We start from the raw sequence: 23493 nt of genomic DNA, 5'->3' as shown, positions 1-23493 counted from the left end.
TTCAAAAGGACTGTGGTGGACACTTTTAGGGGAGCCACCCCTGATTCCCATCTGATGGTGTTCATACCCTTTATAATCCTCTTCTCTTGAGTGAGGACAGGACCTGCGGCTCTCTTATCACCAATAAAATATGGCCAAGATGATGTGATCCCATTCTCATAATTAGGTTATTTACATGACAAAGGTGATGAGATATCACTCCTGTGATTGTTATAAAGTCTTTGCATTAGCAGACTGAAATTAGATAGAATTTTTCTCCTTTGCTGGTTTTGAAGAAGCAAGCTGCCATGTTGTGAGTTGGCCGATGGAGAGGGCCACATGGCAATAAACTGTGGGTGGCCTCTGGGAACTGAGAGCAGCCCCCATGCAATAGCCAGAAAGAAAACAGGACCCGAGTCCTGCAATCACAAGGAACGAATTCTGCCAACCTGAGGGAGCTTGTAAGTGGATCTTTCCTCAGTCAAACCTGTGATGAGTTGCATCCCATCCTGACACCAGGATTTCAGCCTGGTAAGACCCTGAAGCAGAGAACCCAGTTAAATTGTACCTGGATTTCTGACATACAGAAGTTGTGAAATAATAAGTGTGTGTTGTTTTAAGCCAGCAAGTTGTTGTCATTTGTTACACAGCAGTAGAAAACTAATACAAGAACCATAGACAGAAACTACAGAAAAACAAAATATATTATTTATATTGGTCAAATATAAAAAAGACATTCCTCTAAACAAAGCTATCTAAAAGTGAAATGAACTTTGATCTGGGAATACCAAATTCTTCATTGCTGAAAGTGTTTAAGTGGTTAAAATGTTGTTAGTGCACCAGATCTGGTTGGTTTTCCTCACAGGATTCCTTCTACATTAAAAATGATATGACTTGAAGTACTCATCACCACCATTGACCTGGTCATGTGGATAACACAATCTCTGCTTACACAGCTAAAGTTGCTGTCAAAAATTCAAATTCTCAACCGGCAAAAGATCATACTTCTGGGTCACTTGCTTTTAAAGTCCAAAACAAAGACACAAAGATAAAAAATCTCTTTACATATTATTTTTGAAATTATTACACAGTAGCATTATGGCTAAGAAGCAATTTTGTTCATATGGCATCGTGCTTTCAACAATTCTAAGAAAATGTTTAAAAAAGACTACACCCATGTAGCCATGTAGCCTGGTTCTGGTGCCAGAAGGAGGTAGATCATTTTAAAGTTACCACATGAAAAGACAAGCTAATAAATACTGAAACGAAAAATTTGTGAATCATCTTTCTTTGTTTTTGATAAAGGACTCATATCCAGAAAATATAAAGAACTCTTACAATTCAAAAGAAGACAACCCAGTTAAAACTTAGGCAAAAGGTCTGCATAAATGTTTCACTATAGAAGATATCCAAATAGCTAGTAAGCACATGAAACAAACAAATAAACAAACAAAAAACTTAACCTCATTAGTAATTAGGGAAATGTAAATTAAAACCACAATCATTTCTTACTTCAAACTCACTAGAGTGGCTGCCAAGGACATGGAGAAAAAATAAACTGTCATCCATTTCTGGTGTGAACATAAAATGGTATAGCCATTTTGGAAAACTGTCTGGCAGATTCTTTAAAAATTACACATAAATTTACCATATAACCCTAGCAGTTCCACACCTAGGAATCTACCCAACAGAGCTGAAAACATATGGCCACCCAAAAACTTGTACATATGCGAATGTTGATAACAACTTTATTCATAATAGACAAAAAGTCATTATGAATGACAAAAAGTCACAACCCAAATATCTATCAAGTGATAAATGGATAAACAAAATGTAATATATCCATACCATGAAATATTCAGCCATAAAAAAGAATAAACTATGTGTACATGCTATGATGTGGATAAGCCTCTATAACATTTTGCTAAATGAGGGAAGCCAAATGCAAAAGACCACAGATGGTATTATTCCATTTATCTGAAATGGCCAGGAATGCAACTACATACAGACAAAAAGTATATTAAGTGATCATTTGGATCAGGGTGAGAATGCGAGTGACTGAAAATGGGCACAAGAGAGATTTTCGGGTGATAGAAATGTCCTAAAATTGGATAGTGGTGATAGTTGCACAATTCAGTAAATTTGCTAAAATTTCATAACCTTGTACACTTAAAATGGGTGAATTTTACAGTATATAAATTATATCTCAATAAAACTATTTTTAAAATACTTCCTTTTAAAATAATATCCACTAGATAGTAACCTCATTTGAAAGTAGAGGTATGCAAATGGTGTCACAGGCTTTGGTCCCCTAGATGGACCTTCTAGTTAGGTACAAAGGCAAACCTTATGAATCCAGGCCTCCATCATTTCAGCAGGGAGTGGGAACAAGTGGACTAATGTTTGTCCATAGGGCAGGCATGTGTAACCAAATTTCACCACATACACAATTAGCAGGGGCAGTGTTAAAATGTTGACAAAGAACATACTTTTCAATCTCCTGTGAGTACTTTATGGAAGTACCCATTTTAATACAAGTTTCTGCTGGTATAAAATATTCTCATACATTAAAGCAGATCTGTTCATATCCCTACAACATAATCTTTTGATAGCATCATTTGACTTTCTGCATTTAAATATTTAAAATATTATCTAATTCAGACATCTCATTAAATCAGACATGTCTTCCCATTTCCACTCTTGTTTGTTTAAACAAGAGCCATTGATAGCATCCTGGAATTACTAATGTAACTATACTTCGACCAAGAATATGTACACATCATGCACAGACACATTCTAAGAACAGAGGCTATACAAGTAGTTAAAAATGCATATTAAATTTTTGGTGGCTGAAGATACATTTTTGTCCTTAGCATTGCAATCATGTACCTGGAATGTGATGGTCCTCTTTCTTGGGAAGTTTGAGAGGACAGACTTCCATCAAAGGAGTTCCCTCGGTGGCAACCTGAAATGGTGGTCTTGGGTGAGATGGAATCTGACTGGAATGTTTCACAGACCACCTGGAGTCCCTTTTGGAGGTAGAGATAGAAGATTAAATTGTTTTTCTCTTCAGGTATATCCTCTAGAATCAGCTATCATATTACAGACATTGCTTTTTAAATTAAAAAAAGAAATCAGCATAGCTAATTATAATGGCATAGACTAAGGGATTTTTGCCTTCACCCAAGAGGGAATGGAAACAGACTTCTAGAGAGCACCAATGTCATTCTAAGCATTAGGCTAAGTACTTTCATACACTTTATTCCATTTTTCCCTTGATATTTTTCCTTTTCCATTATCCATATCCTGTACCCACAGAAGAGTTACAAACCAACAATTCATCTAAGATATGCCAATACTGAGGTGAACTGAATAGAGTTTGAGGCTAAAACCAAGCAACAGGTTAGAAAGAGCTAATCAAATCAAAGCCAGACATGAAAATGGAGGTGCAAGGTTCAAGTTTTCCATCACTCATCAGAGTTGGGATGTAATACATGTTTCCAACTGGATATGACCTTTATTCTGAGCAAAGACTGAGAGGCTAAAACTGCATGCTTTGTATACTGGAAGCAGTGCTTAACTAACTGAAGGCTAATCAGGGTCACTTAAGAGGGATGATACCAGGTGGTGGAAGGCACAGAGAACCAGAGGAGTTTGGTCTTGACATAATGGTCAACAGGATCACTAAAGATTCCCAAGAAGGAAGGCATATGATGAAAGGACAGCATCCTGCAGATAATAAGCCTCTATGGAATGGTGAGTTCATAAACAAATAAATGATGCATTAGAAAGATTATTTAGGTGTTAACTGAGTTTATCTGAAGGAGGAGAGACTAGAAGTAGACAATCCCATTAAGTGGTTCAAGTTGCAATCTAGTTAAGAGGACCCTGATTTGGAGGGTAGTAGTGAGCATAGAGAATAAAGAGCACATCTGAGCTACATGCGAAAACAAAATATGATTTCTCAACAAGAAACCAAACAGGCTTAAGGAGAATGAAATAGGAGATTTATATATTTCATTGTATCTAAGATGTCATCAGTTATAAGACACACCACTTGCTGTATTTGATTAAGAAGAAACCCTATGAATTAAACCAGGACACTTCTTATCAATGAGGACTTCTTCTTTTATATTTATTAAATGAGTTATCTTAGACATAGCTACTTAGGCATAGCTTTTGATTATATATCCATCCTGTGTATATGTAAAAAGGAAAATATAAGTGAAATAAATTGGTGTAGGTATTCCTAAAATGTTTTCACTTTTAGAAATTTTGACTCAGAGTTGTTGATGTGCTTTTCCATAGAATAACTTTCTGTGTCAAGAGTGCTATTTCTTAAAAGTCTGTTCCATTATTCCCTCTGAAAGATTCTTCTAAAGCCATTGATCCTGGTTCTGCAAATTTAGATGCTGGGAATGATGAAATTCATGATGTGCAGCAATGAAAACTATATCAAAACCGCTACCAGGCAGGAGATTATAAAATCTCAAACACACTCAATATCAAAGATGTTGAAAGTGGAAAAACAAAAATACAACTTAAAATAGATAAAATGTAGCATATAAATCACAGTGTCTGTACTTAGCAATAGCTTATTAAATACCAGATATAATAGGGCTTCAAATTTCCCAGTTTTCAGGGTAAAAAGGATAATGATACAACTGGCAATAATACACCAGTGTGAATGAGTATCCAATTTTGATGGAAAGTGGCAAGTTTCATTTTGCCCACATGAATTGGAAGGGAAGGCACGTCACCTAAACACATGCTAAGTAAGTGGTAGTATGCACCGGGGGTGCCCCAAAAATGTATACACATGACTTGTATTCATCTTTTGTGATCTGTACATATTGAGCATTACAATTTTAATACAGTTTTTTCCTTTCTTAAAATGTGTATACTTTTTTTTTTGGCACCCTCTGTAGTTCTACATGGCTTTGAACTACTCTGAACTTCATTTCTTTCTTTTCCAAACCAAATACTGCATGACAAATTTGCATTGAATTATAGTCTGTCTTATGATGCATCTTTTGTTTTATGTGGATTAGTTCTTGATTCCTCATTAAACTTTCAGATTCCTTAAGAGGTACGACTGTATCTTGTGATTACTTTCTACTCCCTCCTCCCCACCTGCTGCAGCACTACCATACCTACATCAGGGTTGCCTAACAAATGTTAGGGATTCAATACTTGACTTAGAACAAGATGATACTTCAGTTAATGTGGGATGAATAATGATAATTAACATTTAATGTTACACGCTAGTCGCTGACATAAACCAATAGTTGTGCACTCCCTTGTTTCAGCACCCCACACTTCTGGGAAGTGCAAAAAATTATTTTCCACACTGACAGATAGGAAACCTAAGGCGTTTCAAAGTCTCACATTCAGGGAGGAAGAGCCGGCATTGAAGCCAAGTTGTATCATTCTAGACCTCATGTCTTACCATTGACACTACACTGCATCCAAAGAATGACCTCCTCCTTTCTTTTCATGATTAAAATGAACTCACCTCTCCGTGTCTTGTGTCCTGATTTGGTGATTCACAGGTCTGACTCTGACTGTTAATAGGAGAGCTTCTCTTAGCTGCAAAGATGAAAGAAATTCCATCATAAATTTTATAAGATTATGTTTATTTTATTTCATACGTTCATTTTATTTTCAAGTAAAAAATCTATTTTAACAGTTCATTATCATGTTGAACACTTTTAATAATGTATGTTGTAAGAGAAATCAAATAACCAATTCAAAAACCTAAGCATTTCTAGGTTGTCAATCTAGATCTTTTCATCTATTCAGTCTGACTCAAGAGGTTAAGGTGGTAAAAAGTTAGAAATACTATTACAAAAATAAGAACAGTTAACTTCTATATAGTACCTAATATCTGCCAAGTCCTGTTCTAAGCATTTTACATGTATCAACTCATTTAAACCTTAAAGTAGTCGTATAATAACATAGGGTACATTATTAGACCCATTTTATAGATGAAGACATAAGGCATGGAAGTTTAACTTGCACAAGTTCACTTGGCCTTTGTATGAAAGTTCCAGCCCAGGTTATCTGGCTCCAGGGTCTGTGCTTTAATGACCACATTAACCTGCCCCTGAGGTACAATTCAAATAAATTGCATCTTTACCCGAGGATCAAGAACCACAGGAAACTAGGATGGCAATGCTACATTTAAATTGTGAGGAAACTGGTGCTAAGAGGAAAGTAATTTACCAACCTTACAAAATAAGAGACCAGGGGAGTGTCATCTATGTGCTATTGCTTTTTCTTCTGGCTATGTTTTCTTAGCTGAGTTTAATTTTCCCTCAGATACTGGGCACCATTTCAAGCCCACAGGTGTCAGGCGGAGGAGAAAGGAACCCACTGTGGATACCATCCAGAAACAAAGGGAGGGTAAAGGGAATAGACCAGGTGCTATTCACCTGGACACGAATTCTTAATAGTTTTTGTACATGTGTTAAATGATAGTTTAGGAATGAGAAGGGGAGGGAGAGAGAAAGAGACAGCTAAATTTGCAGTGACCTCTCCATTCATACAGGAAAGTGATATGACTTTTAAAAAAGAAAGAAAACCCTTAATTTATTTAATCAACATAAAGATATGGCTTTTTCGGTAATAGTTTTGTTTTACTGTAGCATATTTTATTTTTCTTCTGTCTAATTTATCTTTTTTTCAGTTTTTTAACCTCATACATCTGTCTTCACTCTCAGAGTGTTTTAATCCAATGAAATTAACCTCATCCCATCCATGGAATCTGAAGTAGATCACTTCTGGCTATGACATCTTTACTTATTTAGTCCCTTGATATTTGAATCATATGACAGAATGTTACTCTTGATTTTGTAGTTTATTTCAATAGTTAATGCATTGTGTACATGCAAGGTAAGGGGTCAGTCTACTTTTACTATATGAAAAATGTCATCCTCCTTTTGAAAGACTGTGGTAAGCATGATTTGTCACTTTAAGCATCTTACCATATATATGAATAATATGGCACTCCTAGTTTACAAAATCCCTTAATATATTATGGACCTTGCAAGGTTATGTTAAGTTATAGAGGAAAAAAGTATGTAAGAACTTGTTTATAGTTTACTTCCCTTCACAAAGCCCTTTTACATGTTATCGAGCCCTTTTATATGTAATATAGTATTACAATTTTAATACAGTTTTTCCCTTTTTTAAAATGTGTATACATTTTTTGGCACCCTTTGCATTTATTCCTCATAAGAACCCTGTAAGTACTAGTAATATATTTTAACTCTCACTTTACAGGTGAGGAAACTGAGGCACGGGATCTTTAAATGGCTTACTCAAAGTCACACACTCCAAAGTGTGCCCTTGGAGTTTCTCATCATGTGAAAGAGCCCTGTACCTGGGACATTTAGATAACTACTCCCTAGAGAAATGTTCTTCCTCTTGGCTTCTTAAGGGCGAATGCTCCCATCACCCTTATCCCTGCACATGAGGGAGCCTGCGAAGACTGTCCCACTGGGTGTCTGAGCCACGAACCTGTGATGATGTTCCTGATGGGCTTCACCAATGCTGTGAAGCCAGAGACTTCGGGCTGCCTGTGCTCCCACATGGGCTGCCATATAACAAGCCCGCTGGCCAGTCGGAACGTGAGGTCAGATTCCTGGGGGAAGAGAAGATCTATGTCCAATGAGTGGCCACTAAGAACTGGTTGAAGGGACCAGTTAATGCAAGGATTAACACCATTCACAAGATTATTTTCAAAATAAGTTGACCTTCCACATCTTCTTTCATCACACCAATTAGTGTTTCCAGGGTAAACCGATAGCCCTAAGTTATCGTCATAATTACTACAGAAATCATGGTGGTCTGCTTTAGGCAAAATTAATATTTAATTAAAATTCAGCTTTGGGTAAAGCATGAAACCCACAAATTATTGTTTTGTGTTAGCAGTGATGGAGGCTTATTTATTTCAAGTCTTGGCAGATCTCTTTCCTTGTGGTAATCATTATTATTCCTCTTAATGATTTAACTGTCCTTTCTTCCTCATAAGGCAACATCTTCAGATGCTTGCATTTTGACTTTCTATTCTCCAGTCCATCTCTTGTTCTTGAGTTTCATGGAATCAGGCACATCTATTTAGATTTCTCCTAATGTATTATTTTGTGATGCTGCCTTCTCAACAATCTTTAGTTCTTTGAGGTTTTGATATATCAGGAATCCTCCCTCTCCCACAACCCCATCACCATCAAAATGTTTAACATAGCATTAGGAATTGAGTGCACAATAGTCGCTTGATAAATACTTGCTGAATTGCACTGACTTTATAACCCAAACTGATTCAATTTATCTACAATTTAAGGTCTCTTCCAGGGAGCACATTCTGTATTCATTATTACATCATTTTGAGAGGCTATGTTTAAAATGCAATCTCATATTGTTTAAGTACAAATATATGACATTCTGAGGTTGCATTTTAAACAATTCAGTCTCTTAAAACAGCATAGAGATGGAAGCTGAGAATATGATAGGAGATGAATGAACATACCTGAGAACTAGGAATTCACTTAGGGCAATGATTTACAACCCTGGCTTGCATATTTATAATCTCCTGGGGAGCTTTTAAAACACAGGAGGCCCAGGTCCCACTTGCTCCCCTAACCAGACCAATTAAGTTAGAGTAGGTATGAGGTTTTCTAAAGTTCCCCCTGGTGACTCTCACATGTAGCTATCAGCTATTGTGTTGAAAACCACTGATCTAGAAAGATAAGAGCTGAGGAAAAAGAAAAATGACTCTGCAAATGGTGAATCATTGTAGCTCAGTGTCCAAGAAAACTTCAACTGGGAAGGCTGATGAAATCCCCGAAGAAATCTGCATATGGGCAGAGAGAGAACTCTCTGTAGGCTATAGAGGCTGGGATCCTGGCACCACAGCAGTGACTGTTATGGGAAAACTTCTAGGACTCCCTGTGGAAGTACATTCATTCTACAAATACTTATAGAACCCCTACCATGTATTCGGTACTATTCTAGGTTCTAGGATACAATAGTGAACAAAGCATACAAAATTTCTGCTCTCCTAGCACAAAGGAGAATAAAACAGGTAAAGGGATGTGTCAGGCAAAGTGTTGCTATTTTAGCAGGATGGCCAAGGAAGGCCCTATTGTGCAGGTTACTTGAGTAAAGCTCTGAATGAAATGAAGAAGCTGCCATGTAGATATTTCCAGAAAAAAAGCATTATGTGAAAAGAGATCAGAAAGTGCAGGGTCATAAGTATGCCTCACGTGTCAAGGAGACTGTGAGCCAAGAGTCAAGAGAATGACAGAGCAGTAGAAAAAAAATTACGGTCAGAGAAGTTATCAAGTTCCAAATAATACAGGGCCTGATAGGTCATAGTAAGGACGGCAGCATTTACTGAGTAAGATGGGAAACCATTGGAGGGTTTTGAGTAGTGGAGTGACATGATTGAGTATGCTTTGATACGCTCACTGATATGGAGAATAAAGGCAAGGGTGAAAAGAAACTAGTTAGGAAGCTATATTATCTATATTATCATCTAGGTGAAAGATGATTAGACTAGGATATTAGTAGAGGGTAAAATGAGAAGTGGTAGATTCTGGACACATTTTGAAGATAGAACTTACAGAATTTGCTAACTGACCAGAAGTGGAATATAAGAGAAAAAGGTATCAGAGATTTTTGGCTTTGCCATTGGTAAACATGGGCAAAATGAAAGCAGAGGAGGTTTGCGGATAACAGGAGCCTAGCTTTAGACATGTTAGGTTTGGGATGCCTGTTAGCCATTTAGCTAGAAATACTGAGTAAACAGCTTGACAGGCAGGTCTAGAGTTAAGGAGAGAGTAACCCCACTTCCCTTGAAAGGGATACGGCGGAGGCTGCATAGCATTATTATTAGATCCAGCAAGTAGGGAATCAATCGTAAGTAAAGCTTATCAGATTTGTCTCCAGAAATGCAAGATGCCAAATTTCAACTGACCTGTTCTCAATGATTCCGTAGTTTCCAAGCTCAGTCCTTTTCCATGTTTCTCATAAGTAATTTTGACACAAATAAAACTCCAATGGACACTGTAGCAGGAAGTGAGCCCTTATATGAAAACCCTGGCCTTCAACATCTGGTCTATCCTGGTGACATTTAGCACTCACCAGTAGTTACTGTCATCATTTTGTTTTATTTGATATACTCCCAACTAGATTGTTTATCTCTTGAAAACAAGCTGATATGTCCTTCTGCTGTGCATCTCCCCTCGAGCAACAATACTTTATCATTAATTAATTTTACTTTCCCCAATAACACCATTAAATGCAATCACTCTTCAGACCTGCATACCCGCAGAACCCATGGACTCCTCCTATTTTCCTTTGTAAGGCTCTTAAGTTGGCTGAATGCGTAAATTCTGGGACCCAAATTTGTCTTATAGAGTCCCCTTTAATGGGTCACCAAATGCTATGTATGCATACATGACCAGAAACTCATAGCTGGAGAAGACACTATCATTCAAACAGCTAACGGGCAGGTGGTCTAGAAAGGTCCTGGGAAAAACCAGAGGGTGTAAACATTGGAAGATTCAACATCCCACACTTCAGACGCTTTTCTTGCTTGCACTAAAAGCCTGTTTCCATGATGGCATGAAGCAATTCTAAATGTGTTTACCAGTAGTTTAGAGAGATCTACTGAAACAACTATTATTTTAAATTCCATTTTAAAGTTGTTTACTTCACACATGTGGATTTTATAAAATCTCTTCTAGGGCTTAGATTTTGTTTTATTCCCTGCTGTTTCTCCAGCACAGTGCCTAGCATAGAGTACGCATTCAATAAATATTTATTGAAGGAATAAGTAGAGATGATCAAATCAAGAAAGTATTGATATCATATTTGAAGTAGATCCCTTAAGTGTAATAAATATTCAGTTTTCTCATTGATAAAATTAATTTTGGTCTAAAATGAATAATATATTTGACAGAATTTCTAGGTTATTATTTCATGTGAAATATTTGAGCTAGTTATGGCACTAGGTTAGCTATCCAGAACACAATAATTCCTACCCTCAAACCGTTCAGAATCTAATGGGAAAGATGGATCCATAAAGAGATAATGATAGAAACAAACTAAAAATAACAATAAAGTCTAGAATATAACAGAAATAGAGGAGAAGGGAAGATGGATTTTGAATGGAGTTGCAAAGGATGCGGAGGGGTTTTCTAGGCATGTTGGAGTATGAGGGCATTCCAGCAGCAGGATCAGTACGAGAATAGGCCTGAAAAAATCATGTTATGTTTCTGGGGAGACCCCAAGCACATGGAGCTCACAGGCAGAAGTAGCCAGGTGTGTCACGGAGGGCCCAGTTACCACACTAAGGAGCTAGAGTTTCACCCGCTGTATGATGAGAAATCAACAAATTATTTTAAGCCTATTGGTGATACCGTCAGATTTCATTTAAGATAGATCACTTTGGTACTGAAGTCGGATCTTATGAGACTGTGAATCCAGTTAAAAAGTGGCCCAAGTAAGGAATGATGAAAGCTTGGGTTAATGCAGTCAATAGGGATGAAAAAGATGCACATTTGAGAACGATATGGGAGACAAAATGAGAAGGACTTTATGATTAGTAGAATGTACTGGTAAGAATGAGAGAATCAGCAAAGATTGCTCCTAGTTTTTTATTTAATGTAAATGAATCCATCACCTGAAATACAAAACATCGGGACAAGGGCTCATTCCAGGGGAAATCTGAAATGCCCATAGATTATCTATTTGGAAAAGCTAGTTGGCAATTTACTCTAGAGGTCAGCAAAGGAGTCAAGTTTAGAGATGTAGAATTAGGTGATCTCAGCCTACGGTGTACAAATGGTGAATGAGGCTGGAGAGGAGGTCTTCCAAAGAAAAGGTAGAGTGAGAGGAGCAAAGGGTCCAGGGTATATCTCTGGCAAAGACTAGTGTTAAAGAGGCAGGCAAAGAAGATAAGCTCTCAAAGGAGATCAAGCAGCAATAGTCAGGGATGCAAGGAGAAGCGGCAGAGTATGGCGTCTCCAAAGGAATGGAAATTTTCAATAAGGAATGACAGTAGTTTAAGATGCAGTTGAGGTTTAGGAGACGAGAACTGCAAAACAAAGATTAGGCTCAAAAGCTCAGAGGTTGTCTATGACCTACCTTAGTGATAATAGTTCCAGCATAGACGCACAAAAAAACAGGATAGTCCTGTGGAAAGTCAATTCATTTAGAATCCTGCCTCAGTTAGTTACTTATGAGTTTGATTATTACCTCTCTGGAACTCAGTTTTTCCTTTGGCAGAATGCAGATATACACCTCCCTATGGGTGGTTGTAAAAATTAGAAATGTGTGAAAACTGTCTGTTACATAATAGAGAGAAGATGAAGCAAGTGTATGAAGTTGCGGAGTAAATGGGAGGTGAGGAAGTGGAGGCATGGGCTCATGTCTTGGCAGGATGGCAGCCTCACATGCCTCCTGCAGCATCTTATCTTATAAGAGCTTCAACCTACAACACTATCTGTGGAAGGACCAAGTAGGGACTCGAGGAAGTAAAGTCAATAAAAGGACGGACAAGTAGGGAAGCACACAGGGGTTGGAGACCACAAATTTGTGGAAACACCAATCTGGATGGCTGTGTGGTTTCTTCCTGGGAGCATGCAGATCTCTGGGGCAGGCACAGATAAGGTGGCTTTTGCTCATGATCTGGGGTTGGAGTTTTGAAGGGCAAATGCAAATGAAGGATAGGGAGCAAAGGACATTAATGGTGCTTGTGAGGAGAAAAGCACGTGGGTACAGTACGGATAGGAAGAAAGACAGGGCCTGGAGAGGCAAGTGAGAGGTCCAGGGCAGTGGTTCTCAATCAGGGGCAATTCTCACCCCGGCCCCACCCTCTGGAGATATTTGGCAATGCCTGGAGTCATTTGTGGTTGTCACAACTCGGAGGGAGAAGGTACTACTGGCGTGTAGTGGATAGAGGCCAGAGATGCTAGTAATATGCTACAGTGCACAGAACAGCCCCTCACAGCAAAGAATTGTCTGGCCCAAAATGCACAGTGCTGAAGTTGAGGAATTTTAATAAAAGATTTTACATTCCCCAACTATGTTGAAAGAAGCAAACACCTCGCTCAGAAGGAAAAAGCCTTCTATGGAAATTGACTGACTCATTGATATTTTTTTATTCCCTATAGCATCTAGAACAATATTTCCCTCAGAGAAATAATAACATGATAAAACAATAATAATGCTAGTAGAAAAAGCTAACAATAACTGCCTTACTGTCTCATACATACTCCAACCCAGGACACAGATAGACCTTGGTGCTCTTGAGCCAGCTTTCCTCAACTATCTGTGTAGTCTCTCTGGAAAGAGGATCTGGCCTCTTTTCTCTTAATCATGCATAATCTTAGTAGTAATAAAATGCCAACAGTAAAAGCAACCATTTGTCAAGGCCTTTTGATGTGTAATGTTGACCACTATCGTTTGTGTAATCCTGAAAGTACCCCATAAAATTGTTCTTATGTCCAATTTATACATGAGGAAACTGAGGCTTAAAGAAGTTAGTTGCTCGATGTAGTAGGAAGTGGCAAGCACAGGATTCAAAGACAGGCTTGTTTCCGAAACTCGAACTCTCAGCCACGTCTTCTGATATAATTCCAGCCATTCCTATGCTTCCATGTTTTTAATCCAGAGGATATTTCCCCACAGATAGACATCTATATACATTTATCAATGTTTTAAAGGAGACTTCTTTCCTGTCTCCTCCATTTTAAGGACTATGTAGCTACATATTATATCATTGCTACTTTTAGCACCTGGATAAGCTTCTGATAATAACTTGGGTTCACTCATTGAGTCGATCTTCAATATTGATCGAGTGCCTCATATATGCCAGACATTATTCTAGACACTAGAGATACAATGTGACCTGGACAGACAGCATCTGAAGAACGTATTCTATGGGGTGATGGACAAACAAACATGTAAAAAAACACATAAAACAGTTTCAGGTACTAAGTGCTAAGAAGGGGGAAATGGACCGTCATGTGTTAGTGGCACACAAGTAGCCAGGGAAATACCTTCTGAGGTGGTAACATTGGAGGTCTGAGTAAATCTGTGAGAAGGAGAAGCCACGTGAAATCCTCGGGGTGGAGCATGGGGGTAAATGTTTCAAACAGAAGGAGAAAACCAGTGCAAGGACCTAAAATCCAGAGTGAACTTGTCTAGTTTGAGGGTGAGCCCAGAGGTTATTGAACAAGGAAGGGATTGGTGAGTGAGATGGACGGAGGTGAGGCAGGAGCTAGGTCCTGCCATCCTGCAGGCCAGGGTGACAGGCTCAGTTAAAGTAAGGCTTTACATTAAGTGTAATTTTTATAAAATCCTTTTAAAGTGGAAAGCCAAACTTTTAAAGCAGCAATTTAATTTAATTTAACAATATTTAAAATGTTTAATATGTTTGATGGGCAATATGGCCAGTGCATGCAAAGCATTTGGGGAATTTACAGGTAATTTCAATTCTATTTCCACCAGCAATGGGAGAGAGTCCATTGAAGGTGAATTTTAACTAAAACTAAAATAGGTGAAAAGACTCTTTAGTCTATTCCCCTCTAGTGATTATTAATGGACTCACAACCACCTTCATATATAAATATATATATTTACTGGGGGTGCCAAATAATGTATATATGTAACTTATATTCACTTTTTGTTATTGGTACATATTAAGTATTACAGTTTTAATACAGTTTTTTCCTTTCTTAAAATGTGTATACATTTTTTTTGCACCCTCTGTATATATCTAACTTAAAACACCCATTCATTAGGATCCTAATATTCTATTAAAGAACAGTTGAGTATATTAATGCCTTCTTATCTCTTATCTTAGCACTTAGATGGAATATTGTGATTTATTAATTCACAGAAATAACAAGTAGTCCTTGATTTCTTTCCATGTGTTTGAGTTGTATGGTATCTTCCCATATATTCACCCTGTGTTAGAGGCAGCCACAATTTTATGCAATGGAGGATCCAAGAGGTTAAGTAATATCACCAAGATCACACAGCTGCAGAGTGGTGGCAGAGCGAATTCAGATATTGCCTCTTTCAGAGCCAAGGTGTACATGGGTATAATTGTATTTTCATCCGGCTGGTTTCCATGTAATCTTATGTTTTGTATTTTACGCATTTAAAAATATGTGGAAAGCAATTCTCAGGTTGAAACAAAACTGTCAAAAAATCCAAATCACATGAAAATTAAAAATGTCTGCTCTAGACCCTATATTATAATAGAAGTAGCTACAGAATGCTATGGAAATACATGGGAGATAGTGCCTAAGTCTACATGGGGAAGGTCAGAGGAAAAGGTTCATGAAAATGATGACATTGAAGTTGAGGTTTGAAGACTCATAAGAAGAATGAGGAGGGAAAGGAGGGCAGAGCAACCAGCAAGGGCATGTTCAGGGACTAGTTCCTATGACCTCAGAGCTGGCTCATGGGGTGCCAGTAGGGACTGGAAATAATAAATTCAGGGAGAAACTTAAACCCCCAATCATGATTAACCTCATATGCAATGTTTAATATGTTGGAAGATGGAGAACCACTGAAGATTTTTAAGTTGGGAAATAATAGATGGAGAATTGTGTTACTGAAATAATGTTCAGCAGTTTAATATAGAAATAAAGCTCTCCATTTCTTGTCTTGCTATCAGATCATACGAGGACATGGAGAGCCCAATATGGAAATAGAATCTGAAGCCCGCCCTCACCACACCTCTCTCCTCTGTCAGCCTAACACTGCCTTTCTGCTTACCTTGATCCTGTGGACTAGAGGAGCAAACAGAAACACGAAGAGCTCCACAGTAGCCATGGAGTTCTGGAATATCTTCCTTCGGTTGTTCTCTTCCTCATCGTTGGAGCTGCTTTGGCAAGGCTGCCCTGGAGAACCCTGGTTTTCAATCTGGTGGATGAAAGCACTGCTGCTGCCACCCCAGCTGGACCCTCGGTCTGTGCCCCCAAATCGCTCACTGTTGCAGTCGTGGGGGGCCTCCAAAAGCATCCAGTGCAGGGTGTGAAGAAGCTTTGTCTCAGCAACACCCAGTTTATCCTGGTGGCCTGCATGACACAACCACATAGCCAGGTTAAGGCAAACTCTGTGACCAGAACAATGGATGTCAATTTGGGGACCGGGAAGAACACCCTTGCTTTACTCTGTGCTTTGATTTCCTAGGAGACACCAGCATTTCTTTGTACCTCTTCTAACCACCACTGGAAGGGCACATTCTTGGTTTGGGGCTGTCTACCTGGCTGCAATCTCTGCAAAATGACATGATTTTGTAGGAGGAAAAACTGTAGGCATCCCATCTCCTCAGTCAGATACCAAATACAGTTGATCCTTGAAGAACTCGGGTTTGAATTGCATGGGTGTGCTTATAGGTGGGAATATATTTCAATAAATATAGTTGACCCTTCCTATCTTTGGGTTTCGTATCCATATATTCAACGAACTATGGATCAAAAACAATATTTTTGCATTCCCAATCACCGTTTCCCAACCAAGAATAGAAAATACTTTCAATCTGTGTTTGGTTAAATCTGTAGATATGAAGGTCTTACTGCAGAATTAAAAGTTATATGAGGATTTTCAACTCAGGGTGGGGGATGAAAGGGGACCTAACCACCACCCGCCATGTTGTTTGATGGTCAACTGTGTATTTCCAAATAGAAAATGTAATGGTTAAAAATATAGCTCTGAAGATAACAACTACTCTATTTTAGACAGTATGACCAGGAAAGCCCCCTCTATAAAGGTAAAATTTGAGTAGAGAACCAAATGAGAGGAAAGAACTGGATAGAAAGGAGCATGTACACAGACATGGGGTAGATGGCTAGGATAGGTTATCATGTGATAAAAGCAATCTACAAAATAATATTAAAAAGAAAAAACACTCTTTATGTACAAGCATGCACATACACACAGACAGTACTAGAAAGTGAAAGTGATTGCTTTTAAGAGCTGTGAGGGCAAAGAGGACAACTCTGATGGGAACCCATCTGGGATGGGTGAGAGTCTTTAGCTTTCCTGTAATATTTTAATGTTTTAAAGGAGAATATATTCACATATTACCCATAAAATAAAAAAATTAAAAAAAAGAGCCACCCAAATAAATAAATAAATAAATAAGCCAGTTCTCTCACTGGTAAAATAGAAATAATAGTGGTACCAATTATCCAGGGGAGGGTGTTGTGGTTGTGAGAATTAAATGAGATAATGTGAGCACAATGCCTGGGAAAATAATAAGTAGCCAATAAATGTTATTATGAACATTGAACTCAAAGGATGATGGTATGCCATAAATAAGTAATGCAGGAGCACAACCTAGCTTGTTCCTGTTTGAAAGCAGGGTTGCAGTGCAGTGGAGGACATGAGGCAGAGCAGCTTGCACCAGCTCCCATCTGGAGATGCTCTGGATGGCTTCAGAGAGGGCAGGAGAGAGGCCATGCAGCTTGTTTTCCACCAACACTCGTTCAAAGGACTATAGATACAAAAAGAAAAAAAGAAAGCAGGAAAAATAAGGAATCAGATTCTTATTGGTGCCAAAAATTACATCAAGGTACTGTATACCCTAAAAGATGCAAATTACTCGACCAGATTCTTTCCAGCGCACTCAGATTGCATTTCATTGCATATGTTATCAGGCACTGGGTCAGTGATAATTTCCTATTATCTACCCAACTGCAGGTATTATCCAAAGTATATGGCTTGAATGATTAAATGATTATCATATCCACCCAAATAAACTTCCCCTAACAAAGAGTACAACACATTTAATTCATGAAATTTTTTGATGCAATATTTTATAAAATGCTGCCGAGTCATCCAAAGAGGCTGTCACAACTGCATACGGAAGTGAAATGTCTTTTGTGAAAGTGTTTTGAGGAACAGAATTTATGTCAATGTTCAACAAGTGTTAAATAAGATACAAATCTTCCAAGAAATCTAATTTTTGGGTCCCTGTTGTTTTCCATGTCCCTAGCAATGACAGGGCAAGGGACACTCCTTAACTAATGCTTAAAACAGTAAAGTTATTTAATATACCTGTTGAATAAAGAAAAATAGGGAGAGAAAAGGGAAGGGAGAGAGGTAGGGAAGAAAGGAGGGAGGGAGGGAGGAGGGAAATTAGCTATTTTTGCTTTGCTGGTTTAACTCTCATATCCTGGCCAGGGATATTTTCACAGAGTATAGCATCGCAAAATAAGTTTGATATACTCAATTTTTTGTTTGTTTGTTTTTATTTTTTCTTACTTAAGGAAAGGATATATAAGTATAAACTGTTGGGGAAAGTGTCTATCAAATGTAAAATAAGTTTAATAAGCGTTTGACTTGTATGGACAGAACTCGATTGGTCCTTGATGCTCCAAATGGTCTAGAAAATTGTGTAAGTGTGCTCTAGACTGTCCACAATAAAGTTCCAAGTGTCCAAGCTGTATTATTGGAATTATTAGGATACTTGAGAAAAACACATAGCTTAACACAGAGATTCTCCAAAGAAAACTATTTTCTTCTTGACTCAAAAGGAAAATAAGAAATTCGTAATGAAAAGCATGCTGAAGTTTTGGGAAGGAGTTAAATCAGAGATGCATTTTTTTTCTTTTTTCAATGCAGATCCAAATATTTTTACATTTCATAGCCCTCAGGTAATTTTTAGTAAATAAAATAACTTTTAATTTAGATCTTTATATCTCTGTATCTATCTATGAATGTGGCTTAACTATTTCATATTGTGTGACATTCAAAATGTCAGAAGTATCTTTGCCAAGAACAGAGAAAAGTCGGGATTATTTTAAGCTAGTATAGTTAATTGTAAGCATGGTTTAAGGAAGGCTCAGAGATGTCAAGTGTCAAATTACTCTAATTGAAATAAATACAAAACAAATTCCATTAAAAGTCTCTTACTAGAAAGTTCGATTTTAAAAATGTCTCTGTGAGAACTTTGAAGGGAAGGAGATGCAAGAAAACAAAATTCTGCTTGAGAGAGACAGAGCAAGTTTAACTCTCCAGTTGGCTTCCATCATTGTCTATGGCCCTAACATATTTCAGAGCTCCTTATTAGAAGGTCATCTATATAGTTATTTGCAAATATTCATGGCAGTATCTAAATAGGTAGGTCTCCACTTTTAGGTTGTAATATATACAATTTTAAGACTTTTATGTGAACTCCAAATTTTAATAAAGTCTATGAAAATTCCCTTTCAATTTTGCTTCATGATTTCATGTCTTTTTTCTCAGTTTCTAAAATGGGAATTTGTAGGGATATGGGATTCTCTTAGAATCTCAGGGCAAGGTGCTATATTTTGCATAAATATTAATAACGTTATTTTAATCATTATTTTATATCATCCATTTTCAGACTTACACAACAAATACGGGACATAAAAATTCAGAATTGCATAATATTTTGTTTGAGTAGTTCATAAATACTCATTTATATAAACTTCCACAGCATAGCAGTTGCGATTTTGTTAATTAAGAATTTAATTTCTTATACGTGCCTCACAAGGCCCTCCATCACCTGGTTCTCTGCTATCTCTCCATCTTCACTTCTACCGCCCTACCTCTCCCCCTACTCTGGGCGAAGATCCTGTAGACTTGCTGTTCCCTCTGCTGTCCTTTCAGTTATTCCTCCCTGCCTTCCTTCAAGTCTTTGTCCAGGGGTCACATTAGCAGATAAGTCTTGTCCATCTACCAGTTCTAAAATGATACCCCCACCCTAGTGCTCCCTAATCTCTTTTTTTCTTGATTTTTCTCCATAGCACTTATCACTATCCAGCTTACTGTGTATTTTACATATTTGTGCGTGACCTGTCCCCCTCCCACTAGAATGCAAACTCTGTATTTGTTTTGGTTATTGCTCTATCCCATCATCTAGAACTGTGTCTGGCACATAGTAGGTGCTCACTAATATTTGCTGAGTGAATTAATACATACAGTCAGTAGGATTTAATGTCTTTCTTTGGATTGAAATTATCATACAGAATATGGAAATCATTAAATGGTGAATATCACGTACCACACAAGAGGCTTCATATTGCTTCCCCAGTTTAGGCCTCAAAAATGCACTGAAAAATTAAGAGATATCTGTTATAAACATAAATGAAATTATTATTAGAGCATCCTTATAATATATTTTTCAATGAATAAGGCACGGTGCTATGAAATTCAAATTTCCTGCCTCCCTATAGCTTGTTCATGAGCAGGTGTTGAACACCTGACGACATTTGCTTTTACATGTGTAATTACATACATAAAAAGAGATGTGGATCTCTACGTTTTCTGTATCAACTCATTCTGAAGACTTTTACCGAATCAGATTCTAAATCGTCAATGGTCAGAAGGGACACCTTACTTATGTTCAGTCATATTAAAACTGAAAAACGAACACAGCTTGTGATTCATGATTTCCAGAATCTATTTTCTTATATAATAAATCTCCAAAGTAATAATGATAATAATAATAATAATAATAATAATAGTAATAATAGAAACCTCGTTTCCTATTTACTGAAATAGGTTTCAGGCCTTTCGGGGTGGGGGGGGAGCTTTATCAAAAATCATTCTTCTCAGGGGTTTTAAGCAGGAAGATTACGCTCGCTGAATCCAAGCAAACATGGTTAACAAGTGGGCAAAGCAGAGATTCGCCAAACAGAGCTAGAAAAACAACAGGTCACCAGGCTGGGATTACAGCAGGAGAAGGAAGGGGAATTGGACACAGGAGCACAACCAGTCATAATTATTATATCTTCCCTAGCTCCCGCCCCCTCTTCCTAGGCTCTCTGCCCTCCCGCTCCCTAAATAATGTATGTGTTTTATTCAGCAACTGCCGATCTGCTTGTCGTCAAACTTCACGGAAATATTTTTAAATGCGTGTTTCTAAGCGGGTGCAGAGGGCTTGCTTTCCGGCCCCAGAGGGAGCTGCAGGCTGTGGCGCGGCCTCAGCGGCAGCGGCGGCGGTACACGGACCCGGGCGGCCCCAGGAGCGCCCCCAGCCCAGGGCGGCCCGCGGCGCGCCCTCCGTGCCCCTCACCTGGTTTGCCGCCACAGGAAGGTCTGGATTGGTAAGGGGATGCCGCGGCCGCTGTCCTGCTCCTGGCCCTCGGAGCTTTTCCTCTTCACCATGATGGTGGCTCCGGGGAGTCCTACTGCAGGACCCAGCGCTGGCTCCGCTCTAGCCTCCCCTGCCTCCTCCTCTTCCTCCTCCTCCCGTTGCTCTCCCCAACTCTCATCCCCTCCTTCCCCGAGGCAGAGCCGGCTCTCTCCGCCTGGATCCCGCGTCCCTCTCCGCTTCCCCCGCCCCTCCCCTCGCCTGGAACATGGCTGCGGGAGGAGGGGAGGGCTGGAGGAGACGCGGAGCAAGGAGGGGGACGCTCTGAAGAGCTGCCCCCCTCGCCGTCCCCGCGCCCTCTCCTTGCTTTCAGCACCTCCCACTGTGGACAGCGGCCTAGAGTTCGCCCTGCGGGAGACCAGCGCAGGGGGCAGGTTGAGTAGCAGTGCGATGGCCAAAAGGGTCCACTCTCCGCATTGCACACCGGTCCCCTGCGCGTCCCCTTCAGTCCTCAGGATTCGGCTTCCTCCCCTTGGAGCTGCACCCCAGGAGTGTCTCCTGTCCTGCTTCCCAACCTCAGCATCCAAAGAATTGTCACGGTCTGGGGAGGAGGAGCTTTGGGGAACCGCAGAGCAGTCACTAACCCTGGCATCATTCGCACCTCCAGCAAGGAGGTCAGGAGTCCACCCTCGGGGCTTAGCAGAAGGAGCACATGAAAATTATTAGAAGTGCAAAGCAGGAAGGGAGCAACCTTGGCAAGACAGAGAAAGCCTGAAAGTTCTCTGTGAGAATTTATTTTAAAATGGTTAACCGCAAAAAATTAACCTCGCTTGTTTTGCTAAAGCAGGAATGTACCCAAACAAACCAGTTGTGAGTATCAGTTAATTACAACTTGAGAAAGAACATTTGAATCATGCTGTTAGGAAGTGAGTTTTATTATAGTCCATTGGTGTACTTGGGTGATGCTGTTCATACCACTGATATCTGCCATTTTCCTTCAATTGTCAGAGTCAAATGTGTATATAGTTTATAGATTACTGTTGGATAATTTATCTAGCAGTAAAACAAGTGGGGTTGGAGATGGGGTAGAGTGAAGCAGTCTGAGTAGAAAACCCTTGCTGTGAATCCAACTACCTGCAAATCAACATAGTCACATACCTTTTTCTCTTTTTTAAAAAATTTTTGTTCAAATATAGCTAACATATAATATTATACTAGTTCCAGGCGTAAATCATAGTTATTCAACAGTACCCACTTATCACTATACAGTTATTGCCACATTATTGATTATATTCCCTATGCTAAAGAAGTCATATATCTTTTTGAAAAAAGATATTGATGTAACTCATAAAATGGAGAATCAGACCCCAGGGCCCAATCTCAACAGACAGAATTATTTTGGGTACAATTAACTACATGTGGATCTACTCCATATTGAGAGAACTGTATGCTATATATTGACATTTTCAGTCATAGAAATAAAGTATTTCATTCCTTGAAGTCATTTTTTAACACGAATCTTGAAACAAGAAAATATAGATTCTAAATACAGTTTATTCAGTGCATATTCATTGAGTCCATTTTATATGCCAAGCACTAATCTGTATAGATTCCTGCTCACAAGGAATTCACAATATTGAAGGGAAGATAGACATGTAAAGAAAAAGGTACCACGGGACACATGATACAGACTCACTTACGAACAAAGGGACAAGACAGAAGAGATAAGCAGGAATCAGATGGAGAAAGTCTTCCTATGGCAAGCTATGATGTTTGGATAGGAAGACTTTTAGGAGGGAAGTAAATGGTTCATTTCCATTTAAGTGTCATTGATACGACAGGGATGTAGAGGTTGTTTGAAACAGCCAAGAGTAGATGGGAATCCCAGTCTGGAGATTCGAAAATATATTCCATGAGATCCTGTACCAGGCCATGACACCGCAGCTAGAGAGAAAGAGATACGTTTCAATGATACAGAGGAGATAGAAGAGAACTTAATAACCATGTGGTTATGGGGACAGAAAACTAAGTAGCACAGTGGTTAAGAGCTTAGGTCTTGAGCCAGACAGTGTTAGGTGTAGCCCCACCTCATTCTAGATATAGTACCCTGGGAATGATTCTTTGCCAAGTTTTCCAAATAATAGCATCTTCCCCATAGAGATGTGTGAAGATTAAATGTTAATAGTTGTAAAGAATTTAAGACAGTCCCTGATCTATATATATTAAGCCTTCAATAAATTTCAACCAAACCTCTAAGTTTTCTGTTTTGAGCAACTCAGTATATGATGATCTCATTCAAAGAAAGAAAAAGTTGACAGGGAAAATTGTGTTTTTATTTTATGTGTGTGTACAGGAGCATTAATGAATTTTCTTTGAATTTGTATTGAAAATTGCAATGGATATAATGAAGAGGCAGCTAAAAATAT

At 38.7% G+C, this 23493-nt stretch overlaps 1 protein-coding gene across 17 annotated transcripts in view; it reads right to left on the bottom strand.

Annotated features, from left to right (window-relative positions):
- Positions 1–21603, bottom strand: part of UNC80 (unc-80 homolog, NALCN channel complex subunit) — a 188238-nt gene extending 166635 nt beyond the window's left edge. For 9 of the 17 annotated variants that reach the window (XM_081051363.1, XM_081051372.1, XM_081051368.1 and 6 more), the window contains exons 1-7: positions 21050–21601; positions 20036–20084; positions 17344–17500; positions 15778–16079; positions 7501–7624; positions 5495–5568; positions 2869–3008 (exon numbers count right to left, since the gene is read on the bottom strand). In XM_081051363.1, coding sequence (XP_080907489.1) covers positions 2869–3008; positions 5495–5568; positions 7501–7624; positions 15778–16079; positions 17344–17500; positions 20036–20084; positions 21050–21141 — 938 coding nt within the window. In that variant the 5' untranslated portion in view covers positions 21142–21601. Of the gene's footprint in view, positions 1–2868; positions 3009–5494; positions 5569–7500; positions 7625–15777; positions 16080–17343; positions 17501–20035; positions 20085–21049 lie in introns of all 17 variants that reach the window. The other 8 variants (XM_081051369.1, XM_081051370.1, XM_081051366.1 and 5 more) reach the window with 3 other exon arrangements.
- Between the last annotated feature and the right edge of the window lie 1890 nt (positions 21604–23493).

Source organism: Rhinolophus hipposideros (genome assembly GCF_964194185.1).
Source record: "Rhinolophus hipposideros genome assembly, chromosome: 6".
In the NCBI taxonomy this organism is placed as follows: Eukaryota; Metazoa; Chordata; class Mammalia; order Chiroptera; family Rhinolophidae; genus Rhinolophus; species Rhinolophus hipposideros.
The sequence above is the reverse complement of the archived record's forward strand: the minus strand, read 5'-3'. Positions and strand labels throughout refer to the sequence as shown.